This window comes from Haliotis rufescens, unplaced genomic scaffold, assembly GCF_023055435.1.
Source record: "Haliotis rufescens isolate VD_foot unplaced genomic scaffold, xgHalRufe1.0.p SCAF_1, whole genome shotgun sequence".
Taxonomy (NCBI): Eukaryota; Metazoa; Mollusca; class Gastropoda; order Lepetellida; family Haliotidae; genus Haliotis; species Haliotis rufescens.
Genome location: NW_025963779.1, coordinates 64,974,252 through 64,997,713, shown reverse-complemented (window position 1 = coordinate 64,997,713; position 23,462 = coordinate 64,974,252). Strand labels below are relative to the sequence as shown.

Genomic DNA, 23,462 nt, shown 5'->3' with positions numbered 1-23,462 from the left:
AATTAATTTTTTTAACAATTTGAAAATATTTCTTTCAAGGTTACTTGGTGTTACTGCATAAAATAATCTTCTGAAACAATAGAACACTATTTGTATCATCTGTGTAGTTCAATGTTCATCCGAAACATATTCTCCACAATGTTACAGTTCATTCGAAAAGTATTAACTCAATCATTGAGCCTATGGACTTTTCATCTTGCCGTATCATGTTATATATATAATTTTAATGAATTGTATTGCTCATGTACCAACGCTGGTGGTTCCCTTGAGTGAAATAAAGGTTGATGTGGGTAGGAGTTTGCCATGGTAAGTGTTACTGACCAGATAGTGGACGTATCATTTGTCATTATTTTCTATAAATCATTTTCTTTTATTGTTCTTTTTACTTCTTCATTATGAATAACTTATCGTCCTTCGGTTCATCTATACTTAATTCATGGATCCGTAAATTTAAATATAAACAAGACAAAAAGTAAGCTGGGCTCACTAATACCCCTGATTTCGACTCCAGCATATTTTTAAGTTCAAAACATGCAAAAAGCTGTATTTTTTTCAGAAAATCCAAATATCGAAATCACATTTCGCACTGCTCCTCTCCCATAGGCATAAAGTGTTTCACCAAGTTTGAAAAGAATCCATGCAGTAGTTTTCAAGTTTTATGACACACAACAAATGTCCTCGGAAGACAAGCGGACGAAGGAAGGAAGGACTGCCGGAACGACAGACGAACGGAAATCCTTGGTATAGCTACACGTATATACCCCGCCCTTATAGGTCATGGGTATAATAAATACTTAGGTAAAAGTCATGAACCGGCTGTATCAAGATTTCATTGAACGCTGGATTCAATAATTCCTAAGAGTAAATTAAACTCCTAATTTTTTATGTGTTAAAGGCAGCATCGAAATGAATTGTAGAAAACCGTCATTAAACTACCATTAACTATCATTTATTAATGATACTTTTAGTGTTAAATGTCAATTTAAGAGTATTATCTAAATAAATTAGGGTATTCCTCTATAATATTCCCACAATTTCGAAAACTTCGTTTTTGCACATTCCCCTTTCTGTCATCTGCCAAGTGGCTTCGTAGTATCCGCTCTCTCTACTCGAAAGTTGTTAAGTAATTGCCAAATTGCTTTTGACGTTCATCTGTGATGTACTTGACCGCTTTTGGAGGTGATCTGTGAAGATCCAGGTTAGAATACGTCTTCAGCAACCCATGCTTGTCGTAAGAGGCGACTAACGGCATCAGGTGATCAGGCATTGTGACGTGGTTGATGCATGTCATTGTATCTCAATTGCGTGGATCGTTGTTTGTTTGTTATTTAACGCCACACTCAGCGAAATTATAGATGCGCCTGATATCAATCACTGTCCAGACTCGATTATTTACAGACCGCCGTCATATAGCTGGAATATTGCTGAATGCAATGTCAAACAACAATGAAACAAATCGTTTGGAGGTATCAATGCCAACAGGAACCCTGCATATTAGCGCATATTATTAGGCATGGTTGGTTTAATGACAGATTAAAACGGTATCCCCAAACCCCTATAAAGATAATGGCCCGTTATGTAAGGGTGTTGTCATATATAGTTTGAAACAGTAGAATCTAAAGGACATTAGTCAATGGAGGTTTAATGTATCCTTAATGTTTGATACAAACGGTTCCAGTGCAATAATACTGGAACTACATTTACACATCCAGAGTGTCAAAAATAACATTTTACTCAAATGTAACTTTTATTTCAAACGGAAATATTTAAAAAATATAACCAAAGTAGTACTGCCACTAAGACACTAGCATATACAAAAACGAAATCGAACATCAAACAGATATGAATTTGAAGTAACAGACAATTTATCAACTGTAAGAAGGGAATGGAATGTACCATAACAAGAAGGAATGTACAACAGTTATTCCTTAATTATACAATCCTTTAAAACAGTTAAGGAAAGAGTATAAAATAGTATCGATTACTTTACGAATCCGCGTAAAGTTTTCGGTTATTTACATAAAATGCATTTTTTCAGTCCATAGATTTATATACAGTAGAATACCATCTTCCGATTCTATATATGTCCATGCCGTCAGAGCATCCAGTCAGTTGTGAGCACTTGTCAAAAGTAGACAGATACCTGAAGAACTGTGAGCATCCACAAAGGTAAACAGGTGAAGGGAAGCGTTTTCTTCGTGAATAAAATGTTTCATAAGTAAAGGCATATGTTTAACATGTCTGGCATCAAAGACCTTGTAACAAATCCTGACGGTCTTAAATTGATACCTTTTAAACCGCGCAACTTTAAGTATGCAGTGAGCAATTGAGTCAAATGGCAAGAGGCTGGGAGTTAAAGAAATTGTTCATCTTGAATTAAGACAGATCTTTGTCGTATCCTTTAACAAAGGGCTTGGATTTCTCCAAGACTCTTCCCGTTCTGCGGGTTTCGAACAAACCAGAGGCCCACACAGGATATGCATTACTCTGCGGCGAAACCTTTTGCTGGTGAGGCAATAGATAAATATATTACATACATGATGACACATGCCTATTTCTTTGATTATGGTCCTCGCAGTGTAATAGGAGAAGTAGGATTGCCATGTTGAGTTCTCCGCCATTTCCTGAAGGGGGAGGTTTGGACCAAGTGTTATCCTGTTTTGAATAGCAAATGTTATCGTTACTGGGAGAGTTGTAATAATGAGAAAAAAAGATACCCAAAGCAGCGTGATGGTGGTTGATAAGTATCTCATGTTGGCGGTAGAGATAGTTGTAGCGTCCTTTATCTTTAACTGGCCAACATGGCGCATCTTCCTAAGAACACAAATATTTGCAAACAAGACCAGAATGGGAACAATTCCAAACACAATCATCTCTGAGCCCCAGGACCAGATATAATAGAATGATTTCTCCCCCTGAGCAGTTTCACTATGTCGCAGCTGACATTCTGAATAGCTTGTGACGTGCCAGAAGTATGCCTGTGGAGAAGCAAACATAACCGAAATCATGACAATTGCCACAATAACTTTAGGTGAGCGAGATGTACGGCTAAACCTTTCGGACCTGAAAGGGTGGCATATTGACAGGAATCGTTCAACCGTAAAAGCAAATACCAGTAACACACACGTATATTGGGCTGCCATATACAAAAGGTTCCACGTCTCACACCATCCACTGAGATTAAGCGCACCAATCAGCCACGGGTTCTCCAATTCATAGAAGACGTGCAGTAAGAGGAATACTTCATCTGCGATTGCCAGGGATGCAAGATAGTAGGCTGGACTGTTGAATGACCGTAGGCGAGGGCTCAGCCAAAGAGCAGCCGACATGATGTTGCCAATGGTACCAATAGCGTACCAGATAGGAGTAACACACTTGTTGACTGCAATTGCAAATGGCACATGTTTCTCTAATACCCATAGTAGGATCTCCAATGTGTGCACTTCGATCAGTTTTTGGGGTGAACTTGTGGTTGAGTTGATATCGGCACTCGATGTTGCATTCATGGCCTGAAATGTAGAAATGGAAATATGTAAATAATAGCGACAAAAATCTTTCCATAATAAAGTGAAATATTTGCTAAAAGCAGAATCCATTTTGCGAGTCCGACCATACCATAAAACTTAATTCGGACTTGAATATTGTTAGCCTGATCAAAGATCATTTGATGAAGCGTCGTCTGATTGCCTTTAAATCTTGGTAGAAAGAGCATGCTTGATTGTACTTCAAAAGTTATGAAATGTTGAAAACCAAAGCTGGAGCTGCTAGAATATTGTTCGACATAAAGAAAAAAATATATAATATTTATCATTCACAATTAACATCTTTGACACTCAAATAACTTTGAATTTTGTTTGATACTATTCTTGGCGATCCCATAAGAAGAGATAAGCAGCGCTCTGTGTTTCATGTCAGTGGTAGTTGTCTTTATTAGCGACTAATATGGGGAATGGCTGCAACAGCAATAGCATGTAAGCTTCAATGGCTGTTAATCACGGCAGTCATGTCACAAATACATCTTATATTACTTGTTACAGAAAGTTTAATAGTTTGACACCGAAAACGTCAGCTAATTAAGCTTCAAAGTCTTCAACCTGAGAAAATACGTATTTTCCAAAAGCGAATCATCCCGTTTTTGTTATGTCTTTTATTCAATTTCACACGCGATTGATGATGAATAAATGGTATTAAATCCAGAAATACAGTTGCATCGCCAGAAGCTACATGACAATGTTAGGAGAGCTGGTTTGGGGTTCTTTTTCAAAACGAAGGCTTGGTGGTTATTCTTTCTTTCCTGAAAGGCATGCTGAGATTATTGAGAGTTTTAGAGGATGCTGCATATGTCAGGGTAGTCTTGAACATGTCACGAGGTCAGTGGTCAAGGTCATCACGTTAACGTTGCTCATGAACAGTAAATTAATAAACGGACATATTACTTTTAATGGAGGCATGTTCCTTGGCTAGGTGATATATCTTTTGGGATGTGGTCAGCAGATAATTAGTGTTAAGAGAATTTTATCTTACGTGTGGTAATACTGAACCATGTCTTCGTGAACGATTCTTCAAATCATGTTCCACTTTCAATACTCTTACAGTCTAATGTTAATACTTCCATATCATAGTGGGGCATGCTTTGTATGCATGAGAAACATGTATAATCATTCTTACCAACGTGACAGTGTACACTTCAGTTGTATTCCCAGCTTCCTAAGGAGTGTAAACTGTTCATTATCTTTCGTATCTTTTTGGTTTTTAATCAACTCCACAAACACAATTTAGATTTAACAAGTAGGTTTTAAACATTTCAATTGAAACGAAAACAGCGTCACATGAAAAAGACCCTCTGAGCGAAATAGAAATCACAGTGGAACCTAATCTATCCGGTGCAATTGTGCAGATTAACGAATTTCCTGGTAAAAGAATCAAAGTCCGTAGTACTGTTTCATTAATAATGCGTAGACGTTCGCAACTGTAAAGGTCCGGAAGGTGGAGTTCCGGACTAACAGTGTTTCACTTAATGTTGTTTAAACGCTGTTACACAATATATTTACTAAAGAAAATACAATGATCAAATATTAACGGTAATATTGAATAAAGTATAAGACTATAATAAAAACATTCGCATTGGAACATTCAGTGTCTGCATCGAAGCCGTTATAAAACTAAACTCTTGGTGTCATAATACTTTGGGGCTCAGGCTCGGTGACTTGGTTGATAGCTTGACATTGTAGTTATGTACCCCGACGGCGTGGGACGTTGCTCATAACATCAATCCCTAGATCGTCTGGCCCGAATTCGATTATTTACAGACCGCCATGATATAGCTGAAATGTTGACTGGGTAGTTAAACAAATAACAAAACTAAAGTTATAATGATAATAATTCCAAAACAGAAAATCAAGAAGAATATATGAACCGTCTATTATTTGAAAATACAGAAATACTGGAATATGAGAAAAACGGTAAAATTCGAACGATTATTGTCTTTCTTGAAAAGTAAAAAAATCAATGTTGTTGATTGATTGATTTTAGTCTGCAACAAATTCAGCTCATAGATAAACACACGCTACGTTATCGCATTACACTAAACATACATGCAGCAATAGACAGCTCAGACATGGTATCTGCGTTGTCAATTAACGTCACACAATTCGAGTGAAAATAAGTCCTTCGAGAGGAAATGATGCATCGTGTCACATGAGGTGCAAAAAACATCTTCACATGCCATGTTAACATGAGTGCCTGGTACAGATTTGGAAGAAGGTGAGGTGAGGTGAAATGGGATTATTCAAGATTATTGCACTTATATGGCGACGTGCATGCACGTGTGTGTGTGTGTGTGTGTGTGTGTGTGTGTGTGTGTGTGTGTTTTGTGTGTGTGTGTCTGCTTGTACTAGTCCGGACTGATGTATACTGACCCCGAGCCGACCAGTCCTTGTTTTAGCCGCTTAATGCCGGACATGGTAACAACAAGTACCATCTTTTAACGTCTTTTGGTATGACGCGGCCGGGGATCAAACCCCGGACCTTCCGCTCTACGGGCGGACGCTCTACCACTAGACCACGGAGGCGGTCAGAATTGGAAGAAAGACAACACAGCTCCATTTTAAATACTGTTAGTAACATTAATTTGTCATAAAGTATTATACATATTTTGAGAATTCTAATTGCAGGACCAAGATGTTATGATACCTGACAAAAGGTTGTTGTCAGTCTTGCCGTGTGAGGGCGGGCGATGTCTTGTTGGGACAATGACGTTCGCTTGTTGTATAATTGGAAGGATGGGTGGCCGAAGAATCTAATCCGTGTAAGGTTGTGATGTCAAATTCCCCAGATCTTGCACCACGTCTGTTCTCCCAGGGTAAGGGAAGGCTGCCCACATCCTCACTCTACCACCACCAACTCTGTCCACTTCCTGTATGCAGTTTTGTGCATAATGTTCCCCGCGACGCCTGTAAACACGGCGACTACCATCCGCACGACGAAGCCTAAAACGTGACTCGTCACTAAACCAAACTTGTCTCCATCGCAGTTGTGACCATACCCTGTGACTTTGACACCATTGACGTCGCAGCTGAAGATGCAGGTCCGTTAAATGACACCTGGAACTGGTGGTAAGTTGAGAATACCCTCAGCGCGTGAACAGTTCTTCACTGTCTGGGCTGATTATCCTACGCAATCCTTGTATTGCCGTAGTTGTAGAGGTGGCCGTGGTGGTTCTTTCAAGTAAGTGACGTTGCCGTATGAATCTGCCCGTAGCGATAAGTGGTCAACCGGAACTGGGAAGGTCCCGTGTTGTCCCGCCTGTCTGATAACGGCTCCACAGTCTTGTTATGGTGCATGGTGCCACGTGGAAAAGATGATTGTCATGTTTGCAGTCCGCCGATGGCGTTGTTGCTTTGGGCTTCCGTCAGTCGTGGCATGTTTTCGCTGATTATGCTGTAAGACTGTGATGACATGCAAATGAAAACCCAACGCTTTCATAGCCCAACAAGTGATGTTTCACGTGCATGTCATGTTGGTGAATTTCGGCGAAAGGCTCTCAAGTGGTTGTGTTTTTGCGATTTTTCCAATTTTGTTACCACATTTCTGCAGTACCTCATTCTTTCCACACAAATCAATCCCAATCCATGCAGAAATGACCAATTCATTTTTGGTAAATATTTTGTATTGATGTCGGCAACACTCTGTCAGATATTTAAGATTTTGCTGCTTTTGTGTTGTTGTTTTTGCAGAGGATACCACAATATAGCTTCATGCCGCTTTCTCTCATTCTTGTATGTTGCTTTAAACGATCACATGATAAGTATTACTTACCTTTCATAGTCCAGTTTGGTTGAAATGATAAAATAAATGATTTCATTTAGTGTTAATTGTTACCTGTTAACCCATCTGCGATTGTGTTATCAGCCAATGGTATTGTCCAGTATTATCACGGTTAATTTCCCAATCACGTCATGAGGAAAATAACTAGAAAGAAATCATTACACCTGGCCTGAAGCCTGGGACGATACCATCGGAACGTCGCATAATAATTATGTGGGAATAGCCATTAAATGTGTCAACGTTGATCTTGCAAAATATAATACTTTCGTATTTGTATGCAGATTATTGGTTAAGAGCGTGGGGCTTGTGGACTGACATAAATCATAGCCTCCCAAGAAATAAATAGAAAGAGGGCGGTAGCAATATCGACAAGCAAATAATCAATTACCTCAGGCCAAACATTTTCACAATATCGACTTTTTTAAGACGGAAAAGGATCACTAATTGCACTTACATTACCAGGTGAATCAAACGAAGGATTTATATGATAAAAATAGTTCCATAATCGAAGATAAAAATGCCTCCGCGTTTTATTTCACACATCTAAAAAATCTGTAATGTGTGGTTGAAAGAACATTCTTATAAAATACCAATGTCGACGTTACGCATGGACAATCTCTTAAAGAGATGAATTAATCTTTTAACAAAGACGCTACATCAATTTCCTTCCCGGGATATAAGGAAACGGGAGACAAAGAATGTCCGTGTTTGATAAGAGGGTGACATCAATTCCGATGAATCAGTATGTTCAGGATAAACAACACTTTCATTTCTAGGTGAAAGCGCTTCTAAAGTCCAACATTTAATTTAAACCCTTGTCCTAGAGTCAGTAAAGAGAGACATCCCGTTCATTCTTTACTTCAATTCGATATACAGTTTAAGACGGTACCATTCCCTTCACCAGAAGTGTCAGTAATCGTACACTTTAACTCAGTGAAATATGTCTGCACAGCGAATCGATTTAGTTTGTATTTGATTTTGACAAATATCTTCAGTTGTATTTTATGCGTTATTTCACATTTTATAACTTTTCCGGCCCCAGCAGAATCTGTATTGTTTGTCTGTCTGTTTGGGGCTTAAAGACGCACTCTGCAATCTCCCACCTATATGGCGCAGACTGTAAATAATCGAGTATGGACCAGACAATCAAGTGATCGATATAATGAGCAACGTCCCACGCCGTCGGGGTACATGCAACGACATCCAATCAATCCAGATAACATGATCCATATAGTCGCCTTGTACGACAGTCATAGGTCGATGGGGACCTATTCTACCTATTCTGGAATCTTCACGGGTTCCGTATCGGAACAAACATCGAAAATCGACATCTTTTCTGCAAATGAAGACAAACTCGATTAACGGACTTGGTAGGACAGTAAGATGACACAACCAACTAGACTGTTTAGTATTTAGTGATTGACTTTTTTATGTTGTCCCGAGGCATCTCTTCACCTGTTGGGGCGATGGGGTAGCCTGGTGGTTAAAGCGTTCGCTCGTCACGCCGAAGACCCTGGTTTGATTACCCACATAGGTACAATGTGTGAAGCCTATTCTGGTGTCCCCCGCCGTGATATTGCTGGAATGTTGCTAAAAGCGGCGTAACACAAACCTCACTCACTGTTCACCTGTATACTTCTCTGACTTAATTTCCTTAATATAAGTTTGACCCATTCTCCAGTATGTATCACCGCAAGTAGTACTGAAACCTCACTCCTTGTCGACTTACCGACACATGTCTTCGGGGAATGCAAAGATAATTTAATTTGTTTGAATTTGTTGCAAAATAGGCAGACATTTTTTTCTGATGGTTTTGGTTGCATTGTCAAAGCTATATTATTGCAAGTTACATGTAACTTGGCTTGGGCAAATTGACAGTCCCACCATTTTTTATTCAAGTCCATCAAACATCAATACTAGTGTTTATGTTCACGATTGGCAAACTTACGTAGATACAATGTCTCAGATTTCCCCAGGTATCCAATGTTTTTTACTACAAAAGCTTTACCAAAACTGGCCACGGTGACCGTTTAAATTGATCACTTTGTTGTCTGACATTGGGAGAGTACTTGATTTTGTGCATGATTAAAGTAAAGTATTATGACATAGCTCCTCAGATATAAACAGAGACAAGCAAGCGTGTGTTCAATAGTTATCATCAATTATTCATATTAATGTCCACCTATTAACCTTCCACCGTACCAGATCGCCTGTCAGGGTCACGGTCACTGGACTACAGGTAGTTCTGCTTCTATGTCTTGTCTTTATGTCTTGTAAGAAAAACTCTTTCATCGTATGATATTTAATCACCACAAAAGCCAAGTCTTGGAATGGCAGTTAGAAATGATAAAAGAATGTCTATGAATGTTAACTTCCTTATTTTAAAGAACAAATAACAATAAGTCGTCATTGTGCATCCAATGTAATAATTAAAAAAAATAATGTTTAATGAGATGTGCCGGGGATTTGTTTTCTCGCACGGAACCGCCCAAGTTGTCCAGTGGTAGAGGGTTCGCCCGGAGAGCGGAAGGTCCGGGGTTCGATCCCCAGCCGCGTCATACCAAAAAGCGTCAAGGGATGGAACTTGTCGTTACCCTGCCTGGTGCTCAGTATTAAGAGGCTAATATAAGGACTGGTCGGCTCGGAGTCAGTATATTGTATCTTGAGTGGGGTATTCATGTTAAACTGCGGAATGGTATCTCACTGGGCTAATACTATAAAATCGGCATTAGTCCTGACTAGTACAAGCAGCCAAACACACGTGCATGCATGTCGGTATAATAGTGCAATTAATCTTGGACGCGACGTCAAACCCCATTTCACCTCACCTTTTTCTCGCACGGTGTATTTTTTCTCTCTATATAAGAGGCGGTTCTGGGTAAGTCAGAGGACTGCGTGCTATAATAATAATAATAATAATAATAATAATGTGCACAATAATGCGCTAGCGTCCATGTGGAGCTACATATGAAATGTCACTCCGGAAAGCGTTTTTGAACAAATGTGTCTTTAATTTTGCTTTGAATGTCTGAAATGTTGTGGAAAGTTATTTGCTGCTTTGGTGAAATCCACGAGCATGTGTATGGTTCTGACAAACCAAGGATCATAATCAAGACGAATCTGGGATTCGAGCGTACAACCAGCAGACACCCAGCGTTGTATATGCGACTCATACCAAAAGCATAGCCATAGGCTAAAGTGTGAGTACGCGACTACTTGTGAGCAGGAAATATATATCATCGATGGCGTACTTCCCCCCACTAAAAATGCCAAGATATGACATTTACAGAGAACATGTGTGATAGTGTATGGAATGTACACGTGTCTCTTGAAAATGGACCTGAATTTCATTCATTGCGTGGGGAAATGTGTGTACACCAGTGCCGAGAGGTAAAGCAGCATACTCATGAAAATCAGCATGTTTTTCCGATAACCCTTTATCAGTCAGTTTTTATCTACAAAGTAGCAGTTTATGTTGCTGCACCCCACGATACTCTAAATGATGAATGGATGGTGTTCATGTTTCTTTCTACGATGGCTTCAGGTTGCTAATAAACTATGTCAATAAAACACATAGATACGATCTTTTTACCTTATCAAACGTTACCAAAGGTCCCGATGTCACTGCTTGTTCAATGGTATGTTGATTGATTGCCGATAGAACGATAATTGTTCATAAAAAATCCGAATAGGAAGAGAGATGGTTGACAAACAATTCTAAGGAAACATCATACGAAAACGACATTGTCATTTGTATACAGCTCATTAAGGTCATAATCGATTCTTTCCTGGTGGGCAGTAACTTTCTATTGATATCATTTAACCTTTGAAAAGCTATTAAAATGATTTGACATTGAGAGCTCGTGACTGTAAATGATAAAGGCCATATTTGGCATATGCATTGTTTATGAAATGGGAAAACACCTTAAAGTTTACAAATCATTATGAAATTTATCGCATTTGTTAATATGAATGAGAATCAGACGCTTGAATATATGGACCGTATAACAACACTGAACGCATAGGTATGAGCAATTGTTGGCCCAAGCTGATGTGGAAACCCTTTCCATCATCGTAGGAAATTTCCACTGCAGGCAGTACCTTGTACGATGCCGACTATATCATAGGCGTGTGTTGATGAATCACTATCAAATAGTTGTGATGCCAAATGATCGCGAATAGGTGAGCGTTTCCTATCCCACCGGTGACACACATTCAAAACCATAACAAAGCCATTTAGCCATACTTATGTGTTTGATCATGTCAGAGGAGCAAAACTATAAAAAAAATAAAAGGATATTTTGAAATGATTGATAACCAGTATTTCAAAGTTTTCCGTAACTTTAAATTGTATATTTCCAGTGAGCCGAAGAAGACATTTTTCCTACCTCCTCCTGCTATATCATCCCTGTCATGGAGTACAAGATTGTGAAAGTGTAATCCAGTTTTGAAAGGCACTTAATCGAATTCAAATAAATAATAATATTATGAAAATATCAGGCACCTTGTCTCTTGCGACCAGTTTATTTCGAGTAATATTGCGTATGTGGATAGCCCTAACACCTTATGTCCTATTTATGTGTCGTAACACATACTGTTCCTTTTTCATAAGGCAGGATGTTTTACTCCTGCTTCCCAACGCAGGCTTCTTTATTCCCGACTTCTTACATTTGTTATCTGCTTCCAGGGCACACTACTGTTTTCCTGATTCCAAACACATGCTTCTGTTATCTATATCCAAACAGATGCTACTTTATCCCTGTCTCCTGAAGCAAGTTTCGTTATTCCTGCCTTCTCACACGTGCTTCTGTTATCTACTTTACAACGCATACTGCTCTATTCCTGCCTTCTCACAAGTGCTTCTGTTATCTACTTTACAACGCATACTGCTCTATTCCTGCCTTCTCACAAGTGCTTCTGTCATCTACTTCACAACGCATACTGCTCTATTCCTGCCTTCTCACACGTGCTTCTGTTATCTACTTTACAACGCATACTGCTCTATTCCTGCCTTCTCACACGTGCTTCTGTCATCTACTTTACAACGCATACTGCTCTATTCCTGCCTTCTCACAAGTGCTTCTGTCATCTACTTCACAACGCATGTTGCTCTATTCCTGCCTTCTCACAAGTACTTCTGTCATCTACTTCACAACGCATACTGCTCTATTCCTGCCTTCTCACACGTGCTTCTGTCATCTACTTCACAACGCATACTGCCCTATTCCTGCCTTCTCACAAGTGCTTCTGTCATCTACTTCACAACGCATACTGCTCTATTCCTGCCTTCTCACAAGTGCTTCTGTCATCTACTTCACAACGCATACTGCTCTATTCCTTCCTTCTCACACGTGCTTCTGTCATCTACTTCACAACGCATACTGCTCTAATCCTGCCTTCTCACAAATGCTTCTGTTATCTACTTCACAACGCATACTGCCCTATTCCTGCCTTCTCACACGTGCTTCTGTCATCTACTTCACAACGTATACTGCTCTATTCCTGCCTTCTCACATGTGCTTCTGTCATCTACTTCACAACGCATGCTGCTCTATTCCTTCCTTCTCACACGTGCTTCTGTTAGCTACTTTCCTAGGCGTGCTGCTTTCTTCCTGCCTCCTTACAGTTGCTTCTGTAACACATCGACTTCTCAAAGCATACTGTTTTATTGCTGCCTCCTAAGTTAACGCATACTGCTCTAGTCTTTCCTTCTTACACATGCTTCTGTTATCTACTCCCCAACGCATACTTCTTTATTCTTGCCTCTTAACGCAAACTGCTTTAGTCCTGCCTTCTTACACATGCTTCTCTTATATACTTCCCAACGCATACTGGGGCGATGGGATAGGCTAGTGGTTAAAGCATTCGCTCGATACGGCGAAGGCCCGGGATCGATTACCCACATGGATACAATGTGCAAAGCCCATTCTGTTGTCATCCGCCGTGATATTGCTGGAATATTGCTGCCGAAAGCGGTGTAAAACCATACTTTCTCACTCACTCACTCACTCACCCCAACGCATACTGTTTTATGCCTGCCTTCTTACACGTGCTTCTCTTATCGACTTCCCAACGCAAATTGCTGCTTAGAACTGGTTGACTACGCTTTGTCGATCTTAACATCTTTACGTTCTTCGGATTTAATCCGTTGCAATGACGCTGATAAATAAAAGAACTATCTTGTTTTCAAAATAAATATTCTGTATTTTACTCTAAATGTAGAATTTCATCTGAAAAAGATACTGTGGCAGGATAGATGTTATAAGAACAGCAAGGCCACAATGGTTACAATATTGCATGTAGTAGTCATAATTTTTCACAAAACAACCGAGGCCTAATTTGCAACAGTATAATGAGACTCCAGCTACGGAGACAAGTATTTGACAATGGTGTGGACGTTATTTTATTTGTACAATGTCATACATGTCCATCTCACGTCAAAGTGTAACTTTTTTACAGATTGTACGCGCAGTTCAGCCCCGGTCAAACTGCAAAGAATAATCGTATTCGCCTTTGATCAAATAGAGTGCCTGGTGGACATCACAGATTCGTCCTGGTTATGTATCTTGTTTTCTCAGCACCATACCCATGTCGGTAGGTTTCAACACAGCGATAAACGTGTAAGGCCTGAATCAGATCGGGGTTTCCTCTCACGTCAAGCTGACGCGCCTTGATATAGCTGACATACTGTTTAAAGACTCACTATGGTTGATATGTGACATATCTGACCTCGTAATGCCACGTCAAGTATTAAATAACAACCCTTAGTACATATCGCTGTTGATGACGTTTCAAACGGTGTTTGCATTGATCTACATGCGACGCTGTATGTAGATTCAAAAGTAGAAAGGGGCGGTGGGGTAGCCTAGTGGTTAAAGTGATCGCTCGTCAGGTCGAAGATCCGTGTTCGATTCCCCATATGGGTACAATGTGTGAAGCCTTTGTTTTATGTCCCCCGCCGTGATATTGCTGGAATATTGCTGAAAGCGGCGTAAAACAACGCACTAACTCCGAATAAAAGTTAATATCATACAACGTAACATTCTACATAGAATCAATAAGAGGACATCAGCTACATTGTATAAAGATATCGCGCCTGAGTGATTCGCAAGTTTACCCAGTCAATATACTGCAGACAAAAATCAATAAATACACGCCATGATATCATATATTGAATATTCTACATTATCAATGATTGAAAATTAATGGTTGAGATGTCGGAACTGACGCCTTTTTATGGACAATGCTATTGTGATCATGCAAGATGTTGACGACTGACGCAAGATGTCGCCATATGTGTATACAGTGACTGCAGATTTTGTGGCGTGTGCCCAGTCAACTGTGAACGGTGACATCAAAGAAAGTAGCGATGAATTTAAAGATGTCTTATAACGAATCCTTAGCTTCGGTAGTTTAAATCGGGTTAGAGACACCCGAGATTATGTGGGAGCCTTGAAGATGTCGTTTGACAAGAAATGCGTGGTTAAGACAAAGTAGAATTGAGTGAATAGAGTTTATGCCACATCAAGACAATCATAGGTGTGTCGCATCGGTCGGCAAATAACCGAATCTGGACAAGCAAAGCAGTAAACTGAAGGCGTTCACAGCAAACACAGATGTAGACTACTGGTCACCAACTCCAGAAGCCGCACGAGGTAATATACACATGCAAATGTATTCGTACAAATTACAGTTTCATTTTCAAATGCAGTTTCTGTTATTATCCAGACACTAATACAACCCAATACATTTTCTTCATGTATGCTATTCACAGTGAATTGAATCCCTCAGTTCATTAATCATATTGTGAGAATTATGTTTAAAAAAATTACAATTAAGTTTTGCGTATTTCCACTTTACTACAGATGCCCGGCATCACTCTTGTATCAACACGGAGGAACTTTTTTTTAGTGGATGAATAAAATTGTTTTTACTTTCGAAACCGCCCTGTGGATCAACTGGGTGGATCTAATAAGAGTCTTTAGTGTGGCGAACATAAACATACTCAGGACACTTGTTTTTGTTATGACACGGTGTATCTGTTTTTAGTGTCCATGTCGAATAGTATCTTTCTCGGGAAACGAGGTATGAGCTGTACATTGCATGAACTGAGGGCACACACAATTGGTTGCATTCATTTCGGTGGAACGATTTGGGGACAGAAAGTACAGATTTCACAAAAACTGTAAACAAGAAGAGCCTAACTTGAGACAGATACAGAACAGCACCCTTCAATTTTTATTCATCTCTGTACCATTTCATAAATTTGAACAAGATTACAACTTCTATGTCCACACCACAGCCTGAATTTAATTTCAGTTAATACATAATAAGACATAATTTTGATTATGAAACAAAATATATCTCAATACTAGTTGTTTGCTTCAATTGAACACATGTAAACAATGTACCTATAGTCAATAAGTCTTAAACAAACAACTCACCGTGTTTATGGGTAAAGCGTGTTGCGGGTAAGACTCCAGAGAAGAGGAAGAAGTTAGCGAGTCTTCCGTAGACATGGCTCTCCTCCCTTGTCCTGATCTTGAAACACCTAGCCGCCAGCCTCTAGCTCGGCATTCTGTATTGATCTAGGACGACCAATCAAGCGCGCCTGCTCTGGTGGCTGTTCAGCGGGAGGAAGCTTATTGACTATGATATGCTGTAAACATCCCAGAACGGTGAAAGTGAACCAAAATGTTTGCGAACCTGATGGACTATAGATCACATTGGTTTGAAGATGCTTGTATGACGCACGGTTCTTGTAGTTGACGTTGTAGACAAGTAACCAGATATGGCTCCAAAGCCACATAAATTAGCACAAACACTTATTATCAAAATGATGGCAATGAGCCACGTAAAGTTCATTAATTTTAACGCGCAGTATTTTCCTGTAAATGTGTTTCATGTTATCCACAAATAGAATTTCAACCTTCTCGAAACAAAACACAATTATGAGATAACAGAATTATCGGCAGCAAAAGGAAACAGTTATTTTGTATTATTGAACTTATATAGTGCTGTTTGTTAGTTGTTAGGGCCACGGTCAGCAATAGTCCAGCTGTAAGACGATAATATTCGAATTTGGGTCAGTCAATCCAGTGACTGACATTATGAGCAACTATCCATGCCGTGGTCTCAAGATAACATGCAATCAACCAAGTGACATAGCTTACCACCCGATCTATTATATCCCCTCTCAGGAGAATGATAGGTCGCTACCTGTTTTAACCCGGAGTAGTAGTAGTAGTAGTAGTAGTAGTAGTTGGACCGATGAAGATCCGGGGTAGAATAGGTCATGCTTTCCGTAAAAGGCGACTACACTGGTCGTAAGAGGCGACTAACGGGATTGGGTGGTCAGGCTCGCTGACTTGGTTGATGCAATCCCAATTGTATGGATCGATGCTCACGATGTCAATCGCTGGATTGTGTGGTACAGACTCGATTATTACAGACCGCCGTCATATAGCTAGAACATTGCTGAGTAAGGCGTTAAACAACAAAGTAGTAGTAGTAGTAGTAGTAGTAGTAGTAGTAGTAGTAGTAGTAGTAGTAGTAGTAGTAGTAGTTGTTGTAGTAGTAGTGGTGGTGGTGGTGGTGGTGGTGGTGGTAGAAATGAAATGTCTGTGTGTTTGTTCTTTAACGCTGCACTAAGCAATATATAACTGTGGTCTTTAAATAATTGAGTCTGAACATCTTGAACATCGATCTATACAACTTTTATCCGATGACATGCAGCCAATTCAAGTCAACGAGCCTGACCGTTTGATCCCGTTAAAAGCCTGCTCGGACAAGCGTGGGTTGCTGAAGACCAGTTTTAACCCATATCTTCACGTGTCAGTAGTGCCACTTAACGCTATACAACACAAACATGTCAAGACAAGACCAATTATCCGCCACATTGGATAAACGAATCGAATCGACTTGGTGAAACTAACCATTTACATATAGAATGCGCTCCACTCAAAATCTTTACTTTGGACATGACTTAAAAGATTTGTGTGTAGTGGAACATAATTTGGATCACAAATTATTGATTTCACACATTATATAACATGGTTGTTGTTTTGTTGTTTAACGCCGCACTCAGCAATATTCCAGCTATATGACGGCGGTCTGTAAATAATCGAGTCTGGACCAGACAATCCAGTGATTAATATCATGAGCATCGATCCACGCTATTGGGATCGATGACATGCATCAACCAAGTCAGTGAGCCTGACCACCCGATCCCGTTAGTCGCCTTTTACGACAAGCAGAGTGACCTTTTACGGCAAGCATGGGTTGCTGAAGATCTTTTCTACCCCGGGATCTTCACGGGTCTATATAACATGGAGAAACTGACTAGGGATATCAATGATCGGCTTCATGCATAGCACAATATGGAGAAACTGACTAGGGATATCAATGATCGGCTTCATGCATTGCACAATATGGAGAAACTGACAAGGGATATCAATGGTCGGCTTCATGCATTGCACAATATGGAGAAACTGACTGGGGATATCAAGTATTTGCTTCACACATTGCAGAAACTCACATCTTCAATATGTGATTAACATTTATGTCGTGATACCTGGTTGCATCTTCCAGTTGTTAGAGACCATCCATAAAGCCATTCATCTTGTCTTTCATTCTACTTATCAGGCGAGAAATATCATTTTGTAATTTTGAGAAAACGGTCCCTTATGTACACATGTATGAATCGCATGTATTCAGGGGGAAATCTTGAAATCTTGGGAACCAAAGACAATTTTTCCAATTATCCGTTGTTCGAGACAAACGTGCTTCTGATACTATATCATACTGAATTGGGTTTAACGCCGTTTTGAACAGTATTTCATTTATATCACAGCGTGTCCGTAGTGTCTAGGGGGAAAGCCCGACGTGATGCAGGTCTCAGACGTTTAACACTCCGTTGAAACCGAGGAGCACGGGTATGTGATGACAAACCTAGAAACATAATCAGGGCGAACAGGGATTTGAATTCACGACCACACATGTAGGTTTATGGCATGCTAAAGAGACGCAACCCTGCACACCGAATTGCCGTGAAGAAGACGACTGGGCCAGCTCACAATTATTCCAGAGTGGTGAGGATGTATCAGGACATTGAATACATGTATGTTCATCATCTTAAACCATGATGATAAATCGTTTCTTTAATGTGGAAGTAAACACGGTTTCACTGTCCATGGACTTTACAGAGTGTAATTGTGAGATTATGTTGTGTATTAATGCTATTAAGTTCGAACTTGGCAATTGTTAGCTGCGTTCAGTTCTCTTTGAACCTATGCACTGACGCACGTTTCTTGTTGATCGATTTTCTCTGACACATGTACAACAAAACCACCGAGGATGAGTATAGTAGAATGATACAACACAAAGAAGAGAAGACCATTTTCTTGAGGAAACAGCGTTGCATACAACAAAAATTCAATTATAACAGTACATGTGTAGGAATTTCAGACATTAACATTTCCTGCCAAATACACATTTATTGTCAATAAAAGCGGCAAATCACTTCTCACATGCAAAACTATGTATGCATTCAGCCTTCAGAGAAGAGCGATCAATATATACAGTTTAGCGAGAATAACAGAACATACTATGTAATCAGAACTCTCTCTCTCTCTCTCCACACATGTTCTTTAAAATTGCAGTATGACACAGTGCCGATGCCATAACCTATCATATGGGAACCGAACCGCCAGGCTAGCGCAATGCAATTAGATGGCAAACACAACCATTTCACGCAAATTATTAAACAAATTCAATATATTGAAATCAGATTGTGTCGTCACGCAAAATACCGCGTGCTTCGCGAATGAGGCCAAATGTATTTAGCGAGAAAGGTTTTCGTACATGTATATGTACACCGTGGATACTTAAGACGATTTCTCAGCTTTGAATTTGATATTAACATTGAGGAGTTACTTTCTACCCGCGTTTGTCTATAAATCGAAATATGACTGATCTTAAAGATTACAAAAAACGCTTTTAAGTGGGACTGATAAGCGATAGCCACCTTGTTATAATTATTCAATTTCGATTGTATAACGTACAATAATTCGAAAATGATGTTTGTATATAGGTACATGTGAGCACATATATGAGCATGCACTGTGTGAGTAAGTTGGGTTTCATGCCGAGATGAACGGTAGACGTATTTTTAATATATCCCCGCCAGCTCTCTTGATATAGAAAAATTAGATACAAATGGTTATTGAAGTTTACTACTTTGACTAAATCCATGGGCTCAATCATCGATAATAATAATAATAATAATAATAATAATAATAATAATAATAATAATAATAATAATAATAATAAAAGCGACACAACCTTCAAAAATCTAAAAGGACCATTAGTGAGTCAAGTTCCATCCCCATGGGATTAATGGTTCTGCCCATCTCTCGGATCGGTTTCTCTCTGTGTATGAATCGGAATTTCTGCTCAGATTGGCAACGTCAAAACAAGTGAACTTGGCCGAAAAGTTCAACTTAAATTCAGGTGTATGAATTTTCTGTAGCCACTTCCCTTCCACTGAACTGGAATTATTCTCATTATTCTATGCGGGCATTCTTCTTTGAGCAAGTACTTGGATTCAATCAAGTTTAAAGCCGAGAGCGACTTTGACTATACGGAGGGAGGTCTTACTCCCAGGAAGACCTACAAAGAGATTTCACTTCTTCAAGTACGATTTTACCTTGTATCACCTTGCTCGTAGGTACCAATTATATACAGCATGTATTATTACTGTGTATCTAAGACGATGTCAGTTTATATAAGTCGGTTCACGACCTCGACCTCGGCCTTTGTGAGAGTGAAAGACCGTGCGTGTGTGTGCGTGCGTGCATGTGTGTGGGTGGGTGTGGATGTGCGTGCGTGCGTGCGTGCATGTGTGTTCAGGGGTGGTGTGGAAGGGAGGGGGTGGGGGGGGGGGGGGGGGGGGTGTTGGACGGTAAGTAATTAAGTAAGGAAAGCCGAATTACGTGGATCGATGCTCATGAAATCAATCACTGGATTGTCTGGTCCAGACTCGATTATTTACAGACCGACGTCATAAAGCTGGAATATTGCTGAGTGCGGCGTTAAACAACAAACCAATGATAGTGATTCATCAATACATGAGTTTGTTTCATTATGAATCATTTTGATAAATCTTATATGGAGGTTTCTTTTAAAAGCATCATAATTAAAAAAATCAGAAATAGTACACCATTCCAAGAGAAAAGAGGAAACCGAATGTCTGTCGTGTCAACATTCCATTTGTATTTCTTGGAATCGGTAAAGTAATGGACATGTTGTACACATCATTCAGAACGACGAATCTGTTCTGAACCTGATATGTAATATATAATATTATATACATGATGTAGAATGATCGAACCGAACACTTCTGACAGAGATTTTCTTAAGAAAATACAGTAAAAGTGTTTGACTTTAACGGACTAGGTTTCTTTCAATGCGCTGTCCTGTGACATTAGAAAGTTGTATATAGGTGGATATAATACTAATCTATAGATGTAAACCTATTTGATGATACATCTGTGTGTTTAATGTTGATTTTGACAGCCCGGGCCAAGTCGGACCCAACACAAACCAAACACATTTGATGGAGACTGATGTTGAGAATGGAGAGGGAAAAGGGCTTCACTTTGAACACCTTGTTTTCTTTAAATACCGCGATATGAGACACTATAAAGTGGTATATAGGTAGATATAATACCAGTCTATAGATGTAAATACAAATCAAATACGTATCACCTGTGTGTTTAAAGTTGATTTTGACAGCCCGGGCCAAGTCGGACCGAACACTTGCCAGTGAGACTATATATTGGGAGTATGGGGAGAAGAGGTCGACTTTAACCAACGTGTCTGCTTTAAATACGATGAACAGTGACATTATTAAGTGGTACTTACTTAGATATAGTACTATCCTATAAATGTAAACGCTATGCCGACAGATGGAAATTTGTATCAAGATAGCTAGAAGAATTTGATACGGTTCAAATCCTATTTCGTTCAACGATTGCTCTTTTACATCGACGCTTACACACAGCTCCACTTTATGGTTTTCAAGCGATTTACTCCGAATTACTTCTTTATGGTGCAAATGTTTGGGTGGTGATTGTTCATTAATGTCACGTGTGTATGTTGCATCAATGATATGTAGGTATGGTCGCCGATAATTGAGTAATTAGCCAATAAAACTTTGGCCCGTCTTTGCCCGGCCCGACTTTTAAGGCAATCCCATCGATCATTGTGGAAACAAAGCACCGGATATGGCTACGACATTATCAGGAACGATACATAGGGGATATATATAATACATAATGCCTGTTTCCTTGCCCTTTCCGTTTCAATTAAGAAGGGATATACCAGTGAGGTTCATTTGTGTTCGTCGTGTAGTAAGGAAGACTCATTAGATGTGAATATACACAATAGTAATCTGACGCTGGTCATTAATAATACGGGTGGTATATATATCTCATAAATAATTGGGTAGTTTGTTGTTTTGTTCGTCTGTTGGTTGGTTGAGCACACAGCAATATTTCAGCTATATGACGATGTTCTGTAAATAATCGAATCTAGACCAGAGAATCCAGTGATTAAAACCATAAGCATCGATCTATGCAATTAAGATACGAGGACATGCATCAATAAAGTCAGCCAGCCTGACCACCCGATCCCGTTTGTTGCTTCTTTAGATGAGCATGGGTTGTTGAAGACCAGTTCTAACCCGGATGCTTGGTAATTGAGTGTTTGTATGTTCCCCATGTGTGTAAATACTAGGTCTTTATCATATACACTCAAAAGTAGATATTCATGGCCACATACGCAGTATACAAGAAATATTTTAAAGCTAGAATTACCTCTGAAAACACTCATTACACATGAAAAATTGCGTTTGTTTTTAGGACCAGAAAGTGGTACATTGTTACCATGACACCTGACAAACAGGTGTTGCTGTTAGACACATATTCGAACAGTTGTGTAAGGTATGTGTAAACGGATTCATGGCAACAGAAAGATTCTTGGTAACGTTAAACCATTGCAACCTTCAACAAATTGAACAGTTTTAATATGAGATGACAGCCGTAAACGTAAGGGCTATAGCATCTGCTCAGATTAAGCTTGCCTATCAAAACAGGAGAGTGGAAAAGTGTTTTCACGCATAACATGTGTACATGTACAAAAAAGACCTCCCATCCTGTAGGTTTATGAGACGTCTATGGGGCGTAGTAAACGGTCTAGATAAGATGTATGGTAAAACTCCGCCCGAAAAGAATCATATATAATAATGCTTTGATAACTATACCCTTCTGTCGCTCATTCTGTCAATCAATGGTTTGCCTGATTCTGACTTGATTATAGTAAAAGCCCCGTCATATATACGTAGTTGGGTTTTTTTGGTTTTTTTATCGGGTTAATTCAACATGAACGCAGTCCTTCACTCATCCGATCTTGTATTCTGATATTATTCTGTCCGTATTATATTCTGTCTTTCCCACTACCCCGCCTGCCCTGATTCCGACATGAAATAATAAAAAGCTTTCGTATCTCGCGTTTACACACCGCTTTGGAAACTCATGCCTTGATGTGGTAAAACAAATACTACTACCATTGCACTCTCATTAAAAACAGGTCAGCTTTATTATCATTTTTAACTCTTAGACTAGTTATTTGTTTGCAAAGCAAAACGACTAGGACTAAAGACTGTTATCAAGTGTTCTAAACTGTAAAATTTCTTAAAATAGATAACACAGTTAGTGAAAAACATGTCTTTGGCCCACCCGGTCTCTATCTGGTTGAGTTTGGAGATGAGAAGTTCATAAAAATACGAATGACCTTAGAATGTGTACTGTACCTGTCCTGTCATTTCTATTCTTCTAAAGAATGTATAATTATCAAAAAAACATATGCACATGATCCACCTTTATGAAGATGAAGACTATTATACAACAAATATTGGCCTTATTCTTGTCTTTCCTCAAGAGTATCAGTTATATAATCGATAAATATGTCATTTAAAAGATCAGGTTTCGGCGACATTCTGATGTTATTTATTGTTTTGGATATCATACATTGCATGGTGTACATAGATTCCCGTCACCGAAACATAAACGAAGGAA

General features: G+C 39.4%; 1 protein-coding gene across 1 annotated transcript; it reads right to left on the bottom strand.

Moving 5' to 3' along the window:
• Positions 1–1,739: 1,739 nt before the first annotated feature.
• LOC124142383 (probable G-protein coupled receptor 142) lies at positions 1,740–15,900 on the bottom strand. Its single transcript, XM_046510820.2, has 2 exons — positions 15,771–15,900; positions 1,740–3,509 (listed from the first exon to the last, which is right to left on the bottom strand). Exons 1-2 carry the CDS (start codon positions 15,843–15,845, stop codon positions 2,367–2,369), a joined length of 1,218 nt encoding a protein of 405 aa, XP_046366776.1. The 5' UTR covers positions 15,846–15,900; the 3' UTR covers positions 1,740–2,366.
• Positions 15,901–23,462: the final 7,562 nt, after the last annotated feature.